The sequence below is a fragment of the Megascapheus bottae genome, chromosome 2 (assembly GCF_031878675.1).
Source record: "Megascapheus bottae isolate mThoBot1 chromosome 2, mThoBot2.hap1, whole genome shotgun sequence".
Classification (NCBI taxonomy): domain Eukaryota; kingdom Metazoa; phylum Chordata; class Mammalia; order Rodentia; family Geomyidae; genus Megascapheus; species Megascapheus bottae.
In genome coordinates, this window is record NC_143510.1 from 92,215,652 (window position 1) to 92,234,174 (window position 18,523).

Sequence of the window (18,523 nt, forward strand, 5' to 3'; positions counted from 1 at the left end):
AAAATAAACGCGGCAGTCTAGTCAGTCTTTGCCTGGACTGCGGACATCCCGGACCTAGTGTGTCTGTCTCTCTTCTTTTTCTTCCTAGTCCTTGTCCCCTATTTCAGGAACCCCAATCTGCGAACCCTGGTTTGCTGCCGGTTGGCCCCGGCAACTTACTCTGGCCAGTGGTAGCCAGCTCACCAGAGCACCATCAGGTGGTGAGCAGGTGCCTGGGACTGGTGGGGAATACAGATTCCCTATTTTCACTATTTCCTCCTTTCACAAGAGAATGATTATCCAGAAGATAAATCTGCTCAAGTGATGAGCTGACTTCCCAGCCAACACTGAGAAGAGGGAATACCACGTCTCAAAACAAGTTTTCCCTACCCATGATTTAGTTTTTGGCAGCACTGGGATTTAAACACAGGGTCCTTTACCACTTAAGCCATAAAACACAATGTCAGTCAAATGAGTCTTGTGTAACGTTAACAATCAGGCACTGCCACACTTCACTTAAAATGGAAGATGAATATACTTTTTTTATTAGGATGTGCAAGAATGACATCAGTGTTTTCACATAATATAGAATACATCTGCCCCACGCTGCAGAAGGTTCCCACAGCCAGGGCTAAAGTGGCCGCTGAAATCCCCATCGACCCAAAAAAAGAAAGAAAAAAAGAAAAGGATGTTTTCTGAGTTCCATTGTCTCTGCTGTAGCTATACCATGTAACGATGATTTGCCCAGAGCCCTTCATTCCAGAATCAATTGATCCTCTTGTCCATGCTACTTCTGAGTCTTCAAGGCCCAGGTCAACCCACTCCCACCCCATTCACTGAGTCTGCCTTTAGGTCCTACAGATTTTCCCTGCGGTATGTTGTTGTCCCCCCACCCTTGGAGGCATGGGTGAGGTGAGAATACAGTATCACCTCAAGAGCACCCAGGAGTAGAATACACATTAGTAAATGGCTAGAGACTAATCTCATAGGATATATATCTCCTCCTTAAATGATACATGACCATTCAGAAAGTGGGAACTGCAAGGGAAACTCAACCTACAGATCCTGTATGAAGGTTCTGCATGACAAGACAATTTATTCCCGACTGGCATACAGGATGGAGGTGACAGGTAGGAGCTGCACCAAAACCTGTACCTCAGTTGGGTCTCTCCCTGTTCTTTCTACTTTTGTTTTTTTGGGCATTAGGTCAGTTTTCAAGACAGAATAAAAGGATGACAAAGAGGATGAGGGGAAATGGGGAAAGCATTTCTGCAAAACAAACCAAAACAATACAAAAATCTAGAAACCAGATTTAGTATGATACTTTATAATAGAAAGGCATTGAAAATACTACATGCTAACACTGACAATATGACACACTTCGGGGGGGGGGGGGAGGGAGAGAGTGGGATCAGGGCAGAGGCCAAAGGCTTAGACTAAGAGCCTTTCAATGGACTGCTGAATGGACTGGATCTGCTGCTTCAGCTGAGAGCCTTCTTTGATGGTGACAGAACAGGCAATGACAGGCCTAGAAACCCCACAGGCTCGTCCCAGAGCCTGCTTGGAGCGCACAAACACATAGGGCACATTTTTGTCTTCGCACAGCAGCGGTAAGTGCAGGATGATCTCCAGGGGCTCAGCGTCTGCTGCCATCACAATGAACTCAGAGATACCTCTGTTGAGGGTTTTGGTGGCTGTGGAGACAAAGACAGGAACCCATAGGTCATGTGGAGCTACAACAAAATCATTTCCAGAGAAAGAATGATGGGTATGAGAAAATTGGGCAAAATGGCTGTGTATCCTGCAATGGCCCAGTCGATCTGAGGAGCAAGAGCAAGTTCCAGTCCAGTGCCCTCCTGTCACTGGCCACTGCTAGAGCAGGTGCCACAGTGTGAAGAGCTGGGCTGGAGCCATGAAGACAGATACATGGGCTACATGCTCAGTCTTCTTTGAGTAACACAGATTGAAGTGATTCTCATTCCCTACAATCTCAAGACAAAATGCCCAACGTTTCACATCTCCAGAGACAGTTCTCCCGCACTCGTCTATTGCCATGTTAAGAGTAAGAGTATTCTCTACCAACTCTGAGCAAAAATGTCTTGGCACAAAAAACTATTCCAATGAAAAAGTTACTTGTTAAAAAGCATAACAAAGATGAAATTCATGGATGTTAAGTACTCACATATACTGAAAAACAGCACTGCTTTAGATGACTTTAAAGAGCATCAAGTCTTGATAACTACCTTTCAAGTGGTTCCATAAAAGCAATGTGGGTTTATATACGAAGAGAAAAAAAAGCAATATTGGAAAGTGATGATTCTGCAGTTCAAAGTCAGCCTAAACAAGACAGGCTTGTGCCTGTAATCCTACTTAGAAGGCTGAGACCTGAGGATCACAGTTCAAAGCCAGCCAGCCCAGGGCACTAAAGTCCCATGAGACTCTTATCTCCAATTAACCAGATGTGGCACTGTGGCTCAAGGGGTAGGACGATAGCCTTGAGTAAAGAGCTCAGGGACAACACCCAAGCCTAGAGTTCAAGTCCCACAACCAACCAAAAAAAATAAAATTGTAAATCTTCAGATGGAGACTGGTGCCTTTAACATCATGGCTGACTTACCCTCATTGGCTCCTTTCCGAAGCTGCTTGTAGTTACAGGACTGTTGAACTAGGTCCAATAGTTTTTTGGTAAGATGAGCATCTGCAAGGGGGTAGGCTTTGGGATTTACATCAGCCTCCGTCTGTGGGGAAAATACAGGCATCTGTCAAACCTCACCGCAGACAAATTACTAATCAAAGGGGGAGATGAACGAAGGATCAGAGAGAGTAATGGAGGAAATAAGTCTAATTAAGGAATGTCTAGTGAATGGGTCAAAATGAAATCACCGCCAAACTGAGGACTCATACCTAGCTACTCGAGAGGGCAAGATCTGAGGATCGCACTCAAAACCAGCCCCACATTCAAAGGCAGCTCTGGCAGGAAAGCCTGTCAACTCCTATCTCCAACTAGCCACCAAAAGAGCCAGAAGCGGTGCTGTGGCTCAAGTGGTAGAGCACTGACCTTGAACGAAAGCTTAGGGACAGCGGCCAGGCCCAGAGTTCAAGCCCAGGAACAGCGAAACAAACAAGCCATGACAGTAACAACAAAAAAACCACCAAACTCTCCCCTCATGCGCAGGGACATTTATTCTCCGGACAGGTCCCGGCCAGCCGCGCGGCAGCCGCGCGGCGCCCCCACGTCCGGAGGCCCGGCAACAGACGGCCGCACGGCGAGAGCCATGGCGCGAGCCACGGCACGAGCCACGGCGCGAGCCGGGCACACTCACCCTCGCGCCCGCCATAGCGCCCGCCATCGTGCCCGCCGGCCCGAGCCCGAGCATTAAAATGCCCACTGGAGGGGAGCCGGAAGTGGCGCAGCGATGCGGCGGAAGTGCCGCCTTTGACCTACAAGGTCCCGGATGCAAGAGGTAAACAAGGCTTGCAGCAGGGCGGCGCGGATGGACCAGGCTCGAGGTGCCAGCGCTGCGCACGGAGCCCGGGCGCCGGGCAGTGGGTATTTAGGCTCATCCCTAGACACTTCCGCCCCAACCATGACTTCAGAGCCCGCGATGGCGCCCGAGGCGGGCGCCCGGGAGGCCCCGCTTCACCCTCAAAACAACTCCTCTTCCCTCCCTTCGCTCTCCCTCTTCTTCTCGTCAGCTGGGAGGCTGAACTCAGTACACTCTTCTCTGCACCAGCAGCTCCACTCCCAGTTTTTAGGTGGTTAACTGGAGATAAGAGACTCAGGGGCTTTCCAGCCCAGCTGGCTTCAAACTGCAATCCTCCACTCTCAGTCTCCTGTGTATCCTTACAGGCATAAGCCACTGACTACAGGCGTGAATCACCAATGAGAGACGAATAAGACTTTATATTTTAAATGTTGATCTATTTGGGTGAAAGCTTTTGCTTGTGCTTTCTAATTTTCCTTGTCCTACCACTTTTATTTCTTCCCTTGAATGTATTATTTTTCCCTCTACTGTTTTGAAGTTCATTCTCTCATTCTTCCCTTCTCTTTTATTCTTTTAAAGAGACTAGCTAGGCTAGGTTGTCTTGAACCCTAAGTTCAAGAGACCATTCTAACCTAAGCCTCCCAAATAGCTAGGACTAAAGCCTTTTTATGCTCAAATACTAGTCAATAACTAAAAAATTAGGTTCTATTATCTTGTCCTTAGATTTGGGTAATTTTCTTTGTAGTGTTGGGGATTAACACTCAGTAGGATTCTACATCTGCTGGCCAAGTGCTCTGTAACTGAACTACATCTCCAGCCTATTTTTGTCTTCTCTCCCTCCTTTGGTGGCTGGCTTTGAACTTGGAATCCCGCTGTCCCAGCTTCTCAAGAACTGTTTAAGACCTTACCCCATAACATAGTTCTACAGTTCTAGGCTAAATTTTTTTTTTTTTTTTTGCCAGTCGTGGGCACTGTCCTTGAGTTTTCTCAAGGATAGAGCTCTACCACTTGAGCATCATCACCACTTCCAGCTTTTTTTTCTATGTATGTGGTACTGAGGAATCAAACCGCGGTCTTCACACGTGCTAGACAAGCACTTTATCACTAGGCCAAACTCCACCCCCACACACATTCTGACTTAAATACATCCACATGCTATATACATTAATACAGCTATGGCATACAGAAAGGTAGCTCCATAAGATCATGATGGAACTGAAAAACATCCATTGTCCAGTTACTTGGTAGCAGTTTTAAAAGTCATAGCACAAGCCCGGCGCAGTGGCTCACGCCTGTAACCCTAGCTATTCAGGAGGCAGAGATCTGAGGATCAGGGTTCAAAGCCAGCCAGGGCACAAAAGGACCTGAAACTCTTGTCTCCAACTAAAGAACCTCTAGAAAAGGGGAAGTGGGGTTTGACTCAAGGGTAGGGTGGTAGCCCTGAGCTGGAGAGCTCAGAGGTACCTAAGGGTACTTGAGCAGAAGAGTCCAGGGGTAGGGTGGTAGCCTTGAGATGAAGAGCTCAGGGACAGCACCCAGGCCTGGAGTTCAAGCTCCCTCCAAGACCCCCCCACACACACACAAATTCCTAGCACAAAGTGGGAACTCTGGCTCGTGCTTATAATCTTATCTACTCAGGGGGCTGAGATCTGAGGATCACAGTTCAAAGCCAGCCTGAGCATAAGTCCACAAGACTCTTGTCTCCAATTAAATTGCCAAAAAGCCAGAAAACTGGAAGTGGCACTGTGGCTCCTGTGGTAGAGCACTAGCTATGGGCTGAAGAGCTCAAGGCCAATGCCCAGGCTCAGAGTTCAAGCCCCATAACCGACCAAAAAAAAAATAATCCTAGCACAAGGCATTTCTGATGTTTGTGGTGATCCAAAGTGTAAATCTGTCTGATGCCAGCTGCAAGAGTACAGAGGCTATAGCAATTAATAGTCATAGCTTATTTTTTTTTAAATTATTTGTAGTGCTGGGGATCAAACCCAGAGACGTGTGCGCATGCTAGGAAAGCAATCTACCACTGATTTATACCTCTCAGTCTTTATTGTTAACATTCCTCTTTATTTTTTTTTAAATGTTTTTTTTGTGGCTCATGGGGCTTGAACCCTGGGCCTGGGCCCTGTCTCAGCTTAAGGCTACCATCCTACCCTGAGCCAAGCCCCACTTCCAGTTTTCTAGAGATTAATTGGAGACAAGAGTCTCAGGTTCTTTTGTGCACAGGCTGGCTTTGAACCTTGATCCTCAGATCTCAGCCTCCTGAGTAGCTAGGATTACAGGCATGAGACACTGCCCGGCAAAAAGAACTGTTTACTGTTGTAAAATAATAATCTATTAGGGTAGCGGCATCCTCTGACCCTCATCTCTGATTGCATTAGGAGGCCATGAGAAAGACTGACTTATTAACATTGCGTTTATGATGTTCACACGTCCACAAAACCAGCTACAAACAACAGAACCTGTCCTTATCCAAGTGCGAAGCAATGTCTGCCAACTGCATACACGCTTCCATAAAAAAGTGTTAGGGCTAGGTGTTTAACCCATTGCTTCATTTGATCTCATGATATCCTCATGCACTGGCACCCCCATTTTGCAGCTGAGGAAAACAGTTCAACCCGAACCCACTTGACTCCAAAACTCTTAACCAAACTATGGTAAGCCAATCAGTGGCTTTAGAAGCTTCTCCAGCTTTGGACTTAGCCACATACTAGCTATCAAAGGGCGCAGAGTTGCACGGGCGGGAAGGTAATCCCACCAAATGCCACTGGATTAGACTTCGAGATGATGAAAGTGTTCAGTAAAACCGCTCCCCGCCTCAAGTGCCAACCCAAACTAACGACGGCAGGGCACCCGAATTAGAACTTTCTACTAACTGGCGATCGACAAACGGAAGCCAGTGTTTCCAAGCTGGAGCCTTCCTGAGCTCCGTGACGTTTCCGCCACTCCTCTCGGCGCTCAAAATTAAAACAATCGTCCTTTCGTCCCCCGCACGTGTTGACTCGCGCGGAGTTCTAGCGCAGGCCGGTAGAAACTAACCACTTCGAACCCCAACCATGAGAACAGGGTGGGTGGAGGTTTACCCGAATCCCACGCTTCCAACCCATCGCCTACAGACTCGCCGGGCGCTGGCGACTCCTGTAATTCTAGCTAAGCAGGAGGCCGAGATCTAAGGAGCGTGGTTCGAAGCCGGCCCATCTCGAGATACAACTGAGTGCCCCAAAAAGCCAGAACTTGAGCGCTGTGGCTCGAGTGGTGGAACGCGAGCCTGGAGAAAACCCGCTCGCGGGCCGCCCGAGGCCCTGCGTTCAAGCCCCACAACCGGCACCCAGAGAAAAGAACAGGTCAGGCTTCTCCACGGCCCACGTGGGCGGTTCGTCCCCCGGGCCCGGGTCTCGCCAGCCGCCCCCGCTCGTCGGAGGCCTCGGGCCACGCACACCCGCCCTGGGCTGCGGTCACGTCGCACCGACCACGGCGTGGCGACCGCCACGCCGAAGTTTCCCGAGAGTCAACTTCGGGCGCCAGCGACGGAAGCCCGCGGCCGGCCGAGTCCCAAGCGGCTGGGATCCGTACGGGCGGACCCGGGAGAGCGCGGGGACGGAGTCCGGAGCCCCCACTCACCCGGGCTCCGGGCCTACGCGCGAACTCACCATGGCTGCGGTCCGGCAGGCACGCCACTCACCGCTCACGAGCGACCGACGTCTGAGAAGCCGGAAGACCGAGCAGGCAGAGCGGAAGTCGCCGCGCGCTGCCGGAAGCGGAAATGGCGTCACACGGGGCGGGGCGAGCGCGCCGCCGAGGCCTCGGCTTTGCTGATTGGATCGGCTTGGCTGTTTTGATTAGCATCCATCACTTAGTACACAGCGCGCCCTGGCTCCCGACGCCTCGGCGTGCGACTTGACGATTCGTCCTCCCTTTTGTGTGGATGCCAGTCCCGGGGGTTGAGCACGGAGCCCGAGTTTTTCCGGGAGCTCTGCCACTTCGGTTTTCCGGTGGTGGTTTGGAGACGGTCTCGTAGTCCCCAGATCTCAGCCTCCTGAGCAGCTCGGATCACAGGACTGAGTCTCCAGCACTGGCTTCACGGGGCTCTGATCTCCAGGGAAGCCCCGAAAACCTGGGAGCGGAGCTGTGGCTCAAGTGGTGGAGTGCCATCCTGGAGCAAGAAAGCTAAGAGAAGTGTCCATGCTCTCCAGAGAGGGGGCGACGGGAGGACAAATGGGAGAAGCCAATAGAGAAAGGACATGTGCCGGTGTTTCCGACCTAAATCCGAGCCACCCAGAAGGCTGAGATCTGAGTGTTGCAGTTGGAAGCCAGCCCAGAGGGGAAAGTCTGTGTTTTTATCTCTAATTAACCACCAGAAAGCTGGAAGTCGGGCTGTGGCTCAAAGTGGTAATACACTAGTCTTCAGCAAAAAAGCTCAGGGACAGCACTCAGCTCTGAGTTCAAGCCCCACAACTGGCAAAAAAATAAAGTACGTTTTTATTACATCTCATTCTCATAAATGGAAGGAACTTATCCTCTTTCTCTCTCCCCCTCCCTCCCCCCCCCCCCCTCTCTCTCTCTCTCTCTCTCTCTCTCTCGCTCGCTCTCTCTCTCGCTCGCTCGCTCGCTCGCTCGCTCACTCTCTCGCTCTCTCGCTTTCGTCTATCATGGGACTTGGACTCTGGGCCTGCCCGAGCTCTTCAGCTCAAGGCTACTGCCCTATCCCTAGAGCCACAATGCCACTTCCAGTTTTCTAGTGGTTAATTGGAGATAAGAGTCTCTGCTCTTTAGTGCCCAGACTGGCTTTGAACTGTGATCCTCAGATCTCAGCCTCCTGGCGTGAGCCATCTTGCCCTGCCCTTCATCTCTTTACTACAGAGAAGGAGAGATACTTAAAAGTTTTAACTTCTCTTAATTCCTTCTCAGCACATCTCCTTAACAACATTCTGTATACTGAGGGCACACAGCCCCATGATCAGTAGCTAGAGCTGAAGCTCCTTTGTGATGTGGCCTTAGTGACAGAGGAACTATGAAACAGGGGTACCCCACCCCAAACTGGTTGATTCAACCACCCCAGTGCTGCCCTTTTGTACTCTTAACATCACTGGCCATGTTGCTGCCACTGCTGGGTGCCTGTGCTGTGGTAGGGCCATTCCAGGGTCCTGAATGGGAACCAGTGAGGGGTCTACTCTCCCAAGATTGCAGTTGCAAGGACCCCCGGTGTTGTGGCAACCTGCTGGTCCTGTGCCTCTTTCTGATCTGGCAGGTCCGGCACTTTTGGCACTGTATCATCAGGACTCGTCTCTGTAAGAGGAATGGCATTAAGGTAAGGTGAATCCCTTTACTTCCATTCTCCTCTCCACAATCAGCTACACTGCCCCTTTTCTATCACCTGTGTACCAGAGAAACATGACAGAGTGGCCCAGACTAGTCAGGGTGCTCACCATCTGATGCTCGAGACCCAGGAATCATCCTAGATATTTTCCTTCCCTCATTCCACCGTTTCTATCCACCTGCAAGTCGCAGGAGCTCTGTTGGCAAATTGTATCTCAAGTCTGACCAGTTACCTCACCACCCCAGGCAGAGTCACCAGTATGTCTCAGCTGGATCTGGGTAATATCCTTTTTTTCTTAGTTCTTGTTGCTTCTCTGACCAAGCCACCACAATGAAAGGGCTTGTGTGTATGTGTGTGTGTATTTGCTGCTACTGGGGCTTGTACTCAGGGCCTAGGAACTCACCCTTAGCTTTTTCACTAGCACTCTACCACTTGAGCCATATATCCATTTCTGGCTTTTTGCTGGTTAGTTGGAAATGAGTTTTATATACTTTTTGTACCCAAGCTCACTTCAATTGTGATCTTTAGATCTCAGCTTTTTTCTTTTTTTTTTTTTTTTTTTTGGTCAATTGTGGGACTTGAACTCTGGGCTTGGGCGCTGTCCCTAAGCTCTTCAGCTCAAGGCTACTGCCTTGAGCCACAGTGCCACTTCTGGTTTTCTGGTGGTTAATTGGAGATAAGAGTCTCGCAGACTTTTTAGCACCCGGGCTGGCTTTGAACCGTGATCTTCAGATCTCAGCCTCCTGAGTAGCTAGGATTACAGGTGTGAACCACTGAGCCCAGCTTAGATCTCAGCCTTTTGAGTAGCTAATATTACAGGCATAAGCCATGGAGTGACAAACTTCACAATGTTTTTTTTCTCTCTTTTTCTCTGGCAATATTGGAGTTTGAACTCCAGACTTCATACTTGCAGGGCAGATGCTCTACTATTTGAGCCACTCTACTAATCCCTTTTCTTCAAAATAAGGTTGATTGAGATTGGAGGCATGGCTCAGGTAGTAGAACATCAGACAATGAACAAGTTCAAGTTCTGGTTTCAGACAAAAGAAAGTTGAATCTAGGGATAACACACACACACACATACTACAAGTGTACATGCCAGAGAGTTTTCACAAACTGAACATACTCATGTGCAGCACATTATGAAAAACACCACAAGAGAGAGAGAAAGAAACAAACCACAAGCCCCCTCTTTCCTATAATCCAAACCAGCCTTTGCAAAAAAAAAAAAATTCCATGTGACTCATCTCTCTTTTTTCTTTTCTTTTGCCAATCCTGAGGCTTGAACTCAGGGCCTGAGCACTGTCCTTGGGCTTTCTCAAGGCTAGAGTTCTACCACTTGAGCCACAGAACTACTTCTGGATTTTTCTATGTATGTGGTACAGAAGAATCGAACCTGGGCCTTTATGCATGGTAGGCAAACACTCCACCACTAGGACAAACTCCTGGCCCTTGACTCATCTCTTAAACAGCAAAAATGCTGATATAGCTGAAATGAAAGAATGGTTATCATGAATAAAAAAACAACAACAACAAAAACCCAAGTTTGAAGCCCCTAGTTCAGGCTCTGGTAATGGCACAAAAACCATACCAACCACAAAGCTAGGCATAGTGATGCATACCTGTAATCCTAGCTAACTAAGAGTTCTAGGTGCCTGGTGGCTCACCCCTATAAGTCTAGCCTCTCCTGAGGCTGAGATCTGAGGATTATGGTTCAAGGCCAGCCCGGTCACTAAAGTCCATGAGACTTATCTCCAGTTAACCACCAGAAAACTGGAAGTGGCACTGTGGCTCAAGTGGTAGAGCAGTAGCCTTGAGTTGAAGAGCTCAGGGACAGTGCCCAGGCCAAGAATTCAAGCCCTACAACTGACCAAAAAACTAAAAAAAGGGGGTGGGAACTGGGAGTTTGGCCTAGTGGTAGAACGCTTGCCTAGCATGCACAAAGACCTGGTTCGATTCCTAGGTACCATACACATAGAAAAAAGCCAGAAGTGGTGCTTGGCTCAAGTGGAAGGGTTCTAGCCTTGAGAAAGCCCAAGGTCAGTGCTCAGGCCCTGAGTTTAGTTCCCAGAACTGGCAAAAAAAAGAGGGTGGTGCTGGTGATAGTTAAGGAGGGAGGGAATGAAGGAAGGGAAGAAAGGGAGATGGAGAGGGAAGGTAGACTAGTTTGTCTGTCTTGGGACTTGAACTCAGGGCTTGGGCTAATGCTCTGCCATTTTGAGTCACAGCTCAACATCCAGTTTTCTGGTGGGTAACTAGAGATAAGCATCTCATGAACTTTCCTGCCCAAGCTAACGTTGAAGTAGGATCCTCAGATCTCAGCCTCCTGCATAGCTAGGATTACAGGCATGTGACACCATGCCCGGCTTCTTTCTTCCTCCTCTTCCTCTCCCTCCTCCTTCTGTTTATAATGCTAAGGCTGGGACCCAGAGCCTCCTAAATACCAGGCAAGTACTCTAGGACTAAACAACACCTCTAGCCCTACATGGGCTTCTTTGCTATTCCTATACACAAAGACCTCGTCCTGTTCTCAAAGCCTTTTTACTTAACTTCTCTCTGTCCAGTGTTGTTTCTTCACATGCCACTTGCTGTACCTCTCTATATATTCAGGTTTCTAGCCAAGTATCCCCTCCTTTTAGAAGTCTTCCCTGACCTCTGGGTCTAAAGGAATGAATTCTATGCCTTCACTATTTAGGCTCTGTTTTTGGTAGTACGAGGGCTTAAACTCAGGGTATTGTACTAGTCAGGCTTAATTGCTCATCGGGTGTTCTACCAGTTGATCTACACTTCCAGCTAGGCTCTTTGATGTAGATGGATTGTTTCGGACTTTTGTGCCTAGGATGGCTTTGAATCATCTAGATCTAAGCCTCCTGAGTGATTAGGACCATACGCATGAACCATTGGTACCTGTCTCAAATGCTTTTTAATACAAAACATTATGTTATATATTTGGTTATTGTCTTTTCTAGAATATAGCCCCCTGCTTCTCTTGATACCTCAGCATCCAGAACAGAACCTGGGCTCAGAGATATTTCTCACTTTTGGGGGGGAAGGAATATCATTAGCTTTAAGGGAAGTAACTCCTTTTCTGAGCCCAAATATCCTGGTAATAGGAACTGTTAGTCTAGATCTATGGAGGGAGTGCTTTGTGAACTAACTCTGCACAAATTCTAACCTACAGGTCCAGTCACAGAAGCGGGCAATGTCCTCTGAGAGACATGGCACTTTCTTTGGGATACCTTCTGGATTCTTCCATCTTGACAAGCTCAAGGATACTCATGTCAAGCAGTTGGTGGAAAAGCAGAGAAGACTCCAGAAACCTTGGGTCCAACCCCCACCCTCACCACAGATGCCACCGAAGGACCCACCTTGGAATGTCCACACCCTCTCTCAGTCCATCTTTTGCACCTCTTCCTTTTCAAGCACCCATCTTCTCCCTCAGGACAGTTCTTCAAAAGCAGAGAGGACATCCTGGAGGCTTAGGGATAGTGAGACTCATCTCCGTCTACACACATGCCAACAGGTGGAACAGATGCTGGTTCACTCCCAGGAGAAGCTGGTGCCAGCAGAACCTGCAGTTAACTCAAGGTACCCCACCTCCATGCCTTTGGCCATGTCTGTCCCAAATCTTTCAGCTCAGAGACTGCAGTTCTTTCATGGAGAGTTCCTTCCTGATCCTCCTAGCCACCATCAGAAAATTCCCACCTGCACATCCTCTAACAGCTCCCAAGAGAATGGGGTGCCACAGAGAGAAACCCAGGCAGTGGGCAGAGAGAATAATGGAGAGACACAGGCCCCATGGGGTATGAACCAGAGAGAGAGCAGAGGGCAGGATGCCTGGGGAATCCAAACTTCTAGGGGCCAACTCTTGGTAGGTTATAGAATGAAGGATGGTACAGTAACTAAGGCCCTGGGGTATAAAAGCCTGAAGACACTAATAACTAAAGCTGATGGAAAGACCTGGACACCAGTATGGGAGAACCAGAACCATGTGGGAGTTGAAAATCAAATCCTAATTGGTGATCAGGGGAAGAAGAAACAGAAAGAGGCTCCCCTAGGAGAGAACCAAGTGGGATTAAGATGGAAAACAGATGCTGAGACCCAGACACCAGAGTGGGGGAACCAGGGAGATGGTGGAAGTGAGGGTGTTGTCAAAACTCAGTCATATGAGAAGAGAGAGGCCAGAAGAGAAGAAAAAGGAGAGGAGACCCAGGTCCACGGCTGGACTGGAGGTGAGAATGGTTACAAATCCCAGATGCCACAGCAAGAGACCCAAGGCCAGGCTGACATTGGTGCAGAAACTGAGGCAGAGGAGAAGAGAAACCAGGAGCAGGCTGGAAGCACGAATGCTGTGCAAACCCAGATATCTCGAAGGGAGAACCTGGGAGAAATCCAACAAGATGATGATGATATAGAGACCCGGGCCCTTGAGTGGGGGAAACAGAGATGCACTGGAAATGAGAAACTTACCGAAATCCAAATACCAGTGGGGGACAAGCAAGGTCAGAATGGAAACAAGAAAGCCAGGGACACCCAAGAATTCCGCATAGAGAACCAGAATCTATCAAGATGTGCAGTTCGAGGGGGATGGGAAAAACAAAGCTTGGGAAGGGTCCAGGAGGCCGAGGAATGCCAGATAACTAGAAGGAAGAAGCACAGAGAGATAAGACAGGAAGACTGGGTGGTGATCCAGGCAGCATGGTGGGAAAACCAGAGAGTGGTGGCAAACAAAATTCAGCGAGAATTTGATATACCATGTTGGAGAAATCAGATGCATCTTTGTGATGAGTTCAGAGCAGAAATTCTGGTACCAGAGAATGACCAGAGAAAGGGTGGAAATAAGGAGGATACACTTATCCTAGCACCGGAGGCCAAGAATCAACGACATTTAAGATGTGACATGGATATTTATCCAGTAGATAGGAAGTCCAAGATTGGAGATGAGAATGGAATAGATTTTCAGGCACTAGAGAAGAAAAATCTGAGAAGGGTTTCAGGCAAAACTGATGTAGACACCCAGGAACTTGTGCAAGAATATCCAGGTCAACTAAGAAATGAATTTCACCAACAGATACATATATTGAAATGGAAGAATCAGGAACATATTAAAGACAATAATAATGAAAATACCCTGACATCTGAGGCAGAAAAATGGGGAGGGTTAATAAGTAACTTTGGTGGAGAAACCCACTCATCAGGATGGAAGAAAGGAGAGCAGATTGGGTGTGATAATGATGCAGAAATGCATATACAAGACATGAGAGTCCCAAGAGAAGCTGGAATGGAGGATGCCACAGAAATCAGGGAAGCTAGGGAAGGAAGCCAGAGTCAGTTGGGTCATAATAGAGATGGCCACACCCATCTATCAGAGGGGAAGAATAAGCCAATCGGAGTGGAGGATGGAACAGAGAAAACGAGAAACAAGAGAGAACAAGGAAGAAAGGATGAAGTGAAGAACCACAGACCTGAGAGGAAGAGTTGGAGACAGTTGGAGAGTAGAAGAAGGAGCAGATCCCTAGGCAGGGGGAGCTGGGAGCTTCCTGGAGCAGAGAACCCTGCAGAAAAGCAGGCATCCATGAGGACAAGCCAAAGAATAACAAGAAGTGAGGATGGAAGAAAGATGCAGAGATTTAAGAGAAAGAAGCAGAGACCGATAGGAAGCAAAGTTAACAGAAAGATATCTTCAGCGAAGTTGAACCATCAGGTACAGATCCGAGGCAGAAATGCCACAGAAATTAAAAAACAGAGGAAGAGAAATGTGAAGAAGATCACAGGTGATAGTAGCCCAGAGACACAGATACCTGTGGAAGATGACCAAGTACAAGAGATCCAGACACAAGGGCAAGAAAACCAGAACAAGGGGGAGTTTGAGGATGCTTCAGAAATCCTGGATGTAAGGAATGAGAGAAAGGGCAGAGGGGAGAGGGGTGGATGGTCTGGAGCACCAAGGAGAGGAAACAATCACAAAGTTGGAGGAGGAATGGATGCTCTTAGGATCTGTCTCCAAAGTGATGGTTCTGCCAGTGAGAGTGAGGACCCCTCAGGCGGGAAGCCCAGCCTGACACAGTTCCCAGCCCTTGTTGCCTCTGAAAATGAGGCTCTGGAACACAGGCAGACAGTGATAGTAAATAGTATAGTCTCTGCCCCCTGTTCTGAAATGAAGCACAAAGCTGGGGTCACTTCAGCCTCCCCAAAGGCTGGACCCAGATCCCAAAGAAGACAACAGAGGAGCCCCTCCAGCCACACATGGCAGTCCCAGGATCCACAGTCATCGGAGCCCTCTGTCTGCCCTTCTTGCCCATATGACCAAGCTCCCCAAGCTGCCACAGCTTTGGTGGGTGTCTCCACTGCCCTCGATGTCATACCCACTTGGCCAACCCTCAGGAAGACCAAACGGGAGCTCCTGGAGTCCCTCATGCGTCGGAGGATTGCACACTTGAGATGGGGCCTCCCTTGGCGGATCCTGGAGTCTTATTTGATCTTTAACTTCTTGAGATCTTGCTCTTTGCCTGTAGCTGAGGTGAGGCTGCCAGGATTATGCACAAACCAGGAGCTCCAAAGGCATGGTGGCATCCAGGGATCCAAGGCAGGCCTTAAGTCTCCAGAGAGATCCCAAGGCTTTCCACCCCCTGAAAGAAAAAGCTTAGAACTTCCCACATCGGCCAGGCCTTTTCAGAAGTGCAGACCACTCAGGTCAGAGTCACTGGGCAGTGCCATTCCACCTGTGAAACCCAGGAGAACTAGGCCACCAGGGGGAGTTAGAGACCCTCAAGTCCAGGAAGAGGTTTCCAAGTCTAATATCCTTGCTCCCAGGAACTCCAGGTCAGCTTTAGAGTTTAGGAGTAGGCGTGGGCCCGTAAGAGTACTGGATCTTTCCAATGAGGACATCAGAGGCAGGGAAATGAGCAGGACTGGATTCTCCCTGATGGCAGAGGGGGCTCCTAGCAGAGTGAGTATCTTATCCTCCAGAGCTGATCAGAATTATTGGAAGAAAGAGCACACATCCTGGGGGGACCCTGAGCCTTCCAGACTTCAATGTCAGCAGTCTGCGTACCACAGAAGAGGAAGCTTGAAGACTGGCAAGGACAGGGGGCCTGAGGAACAGCTTTCCTTCTATTCCACAGAGACCTCCAGCCCCAAAGAAAGTGTCCACTCAGTTGTGACCAGTACAAGCATGTCTCTGCTGGGCAACAGATCCTGGTCCCCCCCATTGGCCAAGGCCCAGTACTCAGCCCCCAACTTGACCTTGAGAGAGCCTACCTTGCTTCCACAAGTGGATGACCCACATTCAAGTGAGGACATTGTTGGAATTAAAACAGCTTTAGAGAGAGACTTTCAGCCGCCAGAGTATTTCTGTGCTGGGGTAGCTTTTCCCCAGACAGAGAGCAACCAGGGCTGGGGGACATGTGAAAAGACCAGCTGGGGTCCAAGAAATCCACCAGCCCCCCGTAAGTTTGGTTTTATAAAGCGGTTGAGATGGTTTATCTTCCACGGTGGCTTTAAAAAGTAGGCCACTGGTCCCAAGTCCTTAGGAGAATGAATGAGAGTGAATTAATCACTCATCTCCAGAGCCTCTAATAAAATTGTTTTTGGGAGGTTCTATAAGGATTTTTTTTGGCATATGTTTTCTGAATACTACATTTGGGAGTTTAAGAATACTTTGTGGATGGGGTAGAAGCTACTTATAGCCTATGGTTTTTGAGATTTGGGGACTGTGGGTTGATCCAATGTCATTTTTTAACACCAGTCCTGGGGCTTGAACTCAGGGCCAAGAGACTGACCCTGAGGTTCTTTTGCTCGAGGTTAGCACTCTACCACTTGAGCCACAGTGCCACTTCCAGATTTTTCTTTTTATGTGGTACTGAGGAGTCGAACCCAGGGCTTCATGCATGCTAGGCAAGCACTCTACCACTAGACCACATTCCCAGCCTTCAAGCTAATTCTAACTGATGCTGTGTAAACAATCTCAGGATTGCGTGAGTGGGGTACTGGAACTCCGCATGTATACTATTATTCAGGTAGTTTTGGTTACAAGAAAGGGAAGTGACTATGGGCTGTTTGTCCTGCTAGGTTTTTGCTGCCTGTAAACTGACTTCCTGCAAAATTCATTCCTACCTCTTCAATACTTAAGGATTGCCCACTGCAATATTTATTGTTTTACCAGGCCCACCAAAGGACAAGAGAGCTAATCATTTTACTTTGGTCAAGATTGAAATGTCATGGCCTGGAAATGTAGCTTAGTGCTTGCCTAGAATGCATGAAGCCCTGGGCTTGATTCCTCAGTACCACATACATAGAAAAAGCCAGAAGTAGTGCTTGTGGCTCAAGTGCTAACTTTGAGCAAAAGAACAACAAGGATAGTGCCCAGGCCTTGGGTTGATGGACGACCTGTCTTCTGACAAATCTGTAGATAAATTTAGCAGGGTGGGGTGCTGAGTGGCTCATGCCTGTAATCTTAGCTATTCAGGAGGCTAAGATATGAGGATGGTGCTTTGAAGCCAGCCTGGAAAGACAAATTGGAGAGAGACTTACCCAGTTACAGGCTGGAAGTGGAACTGTGGTTCAAGTAGTAGAGAGGGTGGAAACCAAATGACTTTTGAAAAAGTCAGGGTAGATTGCAGGTCCTCAAATATCAGTACACACACACACACACACACACACACACACACACACACACACACGACACTCCTTGAGATATAGTTTGTTGCATTAAAAATAGAAATAGAGCCAGGTGCTGGTGGCTCATGCCTGTAATCCTAGCTACTCAGGAGGCTGAAATTGGCGGATCCCGGTTCAAAGCCAGACCAGTCCCTGAGACTCTTATCTCCAGTAAACCACCAGCAAACTGGAAGTGGCGCTTGTGGCTCAGAGGAGTGGGGCAGTAGCCTTGAGCTGAAGAGCTCAGGGACAGTGCCCAGGCCCAGAGTTCAAGTCCCACAACTGACAAAAATAGAAATAGATTATTTTGTTTTATGGCCTTTTTTTTATCTGCTTGTTTTGTTTTTGTTTTTTTTTGCCAGTCTTGGGCTTAAGCTCAGGACCTGAGCACTGTACTTGCTTGCATTTTTCTCAAGGCTAGAGCTCTACCACTTGAGCCTCAGCACCATTCTGGCTTTTTCTAAGTATGTGGTACCAAGGAATCGAACCTGGGTCTTTGTGCATGCTAGGCAAGCACTCTACCACTAGACCAAACTCCTGGTTCTGCTTAAATTTTTTTTTTAATTATTGGGACTTGAACTTTGGGCCTTGGCATTGTCCCTGAGCTCTTCAGCTCAAGGCTACCGACCTACCCCTTGAGCCATAGCACCACTTCCTGTTTTCTGGTGGTTAAATGGAGATAAGAGTCTCATGGACTTTAGTGCCCAGGCTGGCTCTAAACTGCAATCCTTAGACCTCAGGTGTGAGCCACTGCACCCAGCACTAAACGTTTTATTATTAAATAGTTGTACAAAGGCGATTCGGTTCTATAATTCAGGTGATGAGTACAGTACTTCTCAATGTCACTCCTTGTCATTCTTTTCCCCCCTCATGTTCCTACCCTTGTTACATAGTCCATGTTTTACACAGTGTACATTGAATGACTGCATTTGCTCACTTTTATCCCTGTGCCCCCCCTCTTTGCCCGCCCCCCTCAAAGTTTCCAGGTCTTGGTCATTTGTTTAGTTCAAAACAGAGGAGTTAGCCTCTGGGTTCCCCCAGAGTATCCTCTCCTTCAGTCAGTTTGTGTGTGTGTGTGTGGGGGGGG

At 48.4% G+C, this 18,523-nt stretch overlaps 2 protein-coding genes across 2 annotated transcripts; one reads left to right on the top strand and one right to left on the bottom strand.

Annotated features, from left to right (window-relative positions):
* Positions 1-495: 495 nt before the first annotated feature.
* Positions 496-3,403, bottom strand: Snu13 (small nuclear ribonucleoprotein 13). Its single transcript, XM_090328815.1, has 3 exons — positions 3,303-3,403; positions 2,597-2,717; positions 496-1,673 (listed from the first exon to the last, which is right to left on the bottom strand). Exons 1-3 carry the CDS (start codon positions 3,354-3,356, stop codon positions 1,411-1,413), a joined length of 438 nt encoding a protein of 145 aa, XP_090184941.1. The 5' UTR covers positions 3,357-3,403; the 3' UTR covers positions 496-1,410.
* A 5,102-nt stretch (positions 3,404-8,505) lies between these two features.
* Positions 8,506-16,383, top strand: LOC150067619 (uncharacterized). The gene is made up of 2 exons (XM_090328816.1): positions 8,506-8,769; positions 11,960-16,383. Exons 1-2 carry the CDS (start codon positions 8,554-8,556, stop codon positions 16,286-16,288), a joined length of 4,545 nt encoding a protein of 1,514 aa, XP_090184942.1. The 5' UTR covers positions 8,506-8,553; the 3' UTR covers positions 16,289-16,383.
* The last annotated feature ends 2,140 nt before the right edge of the window (positions 16,384-18,523 follow it).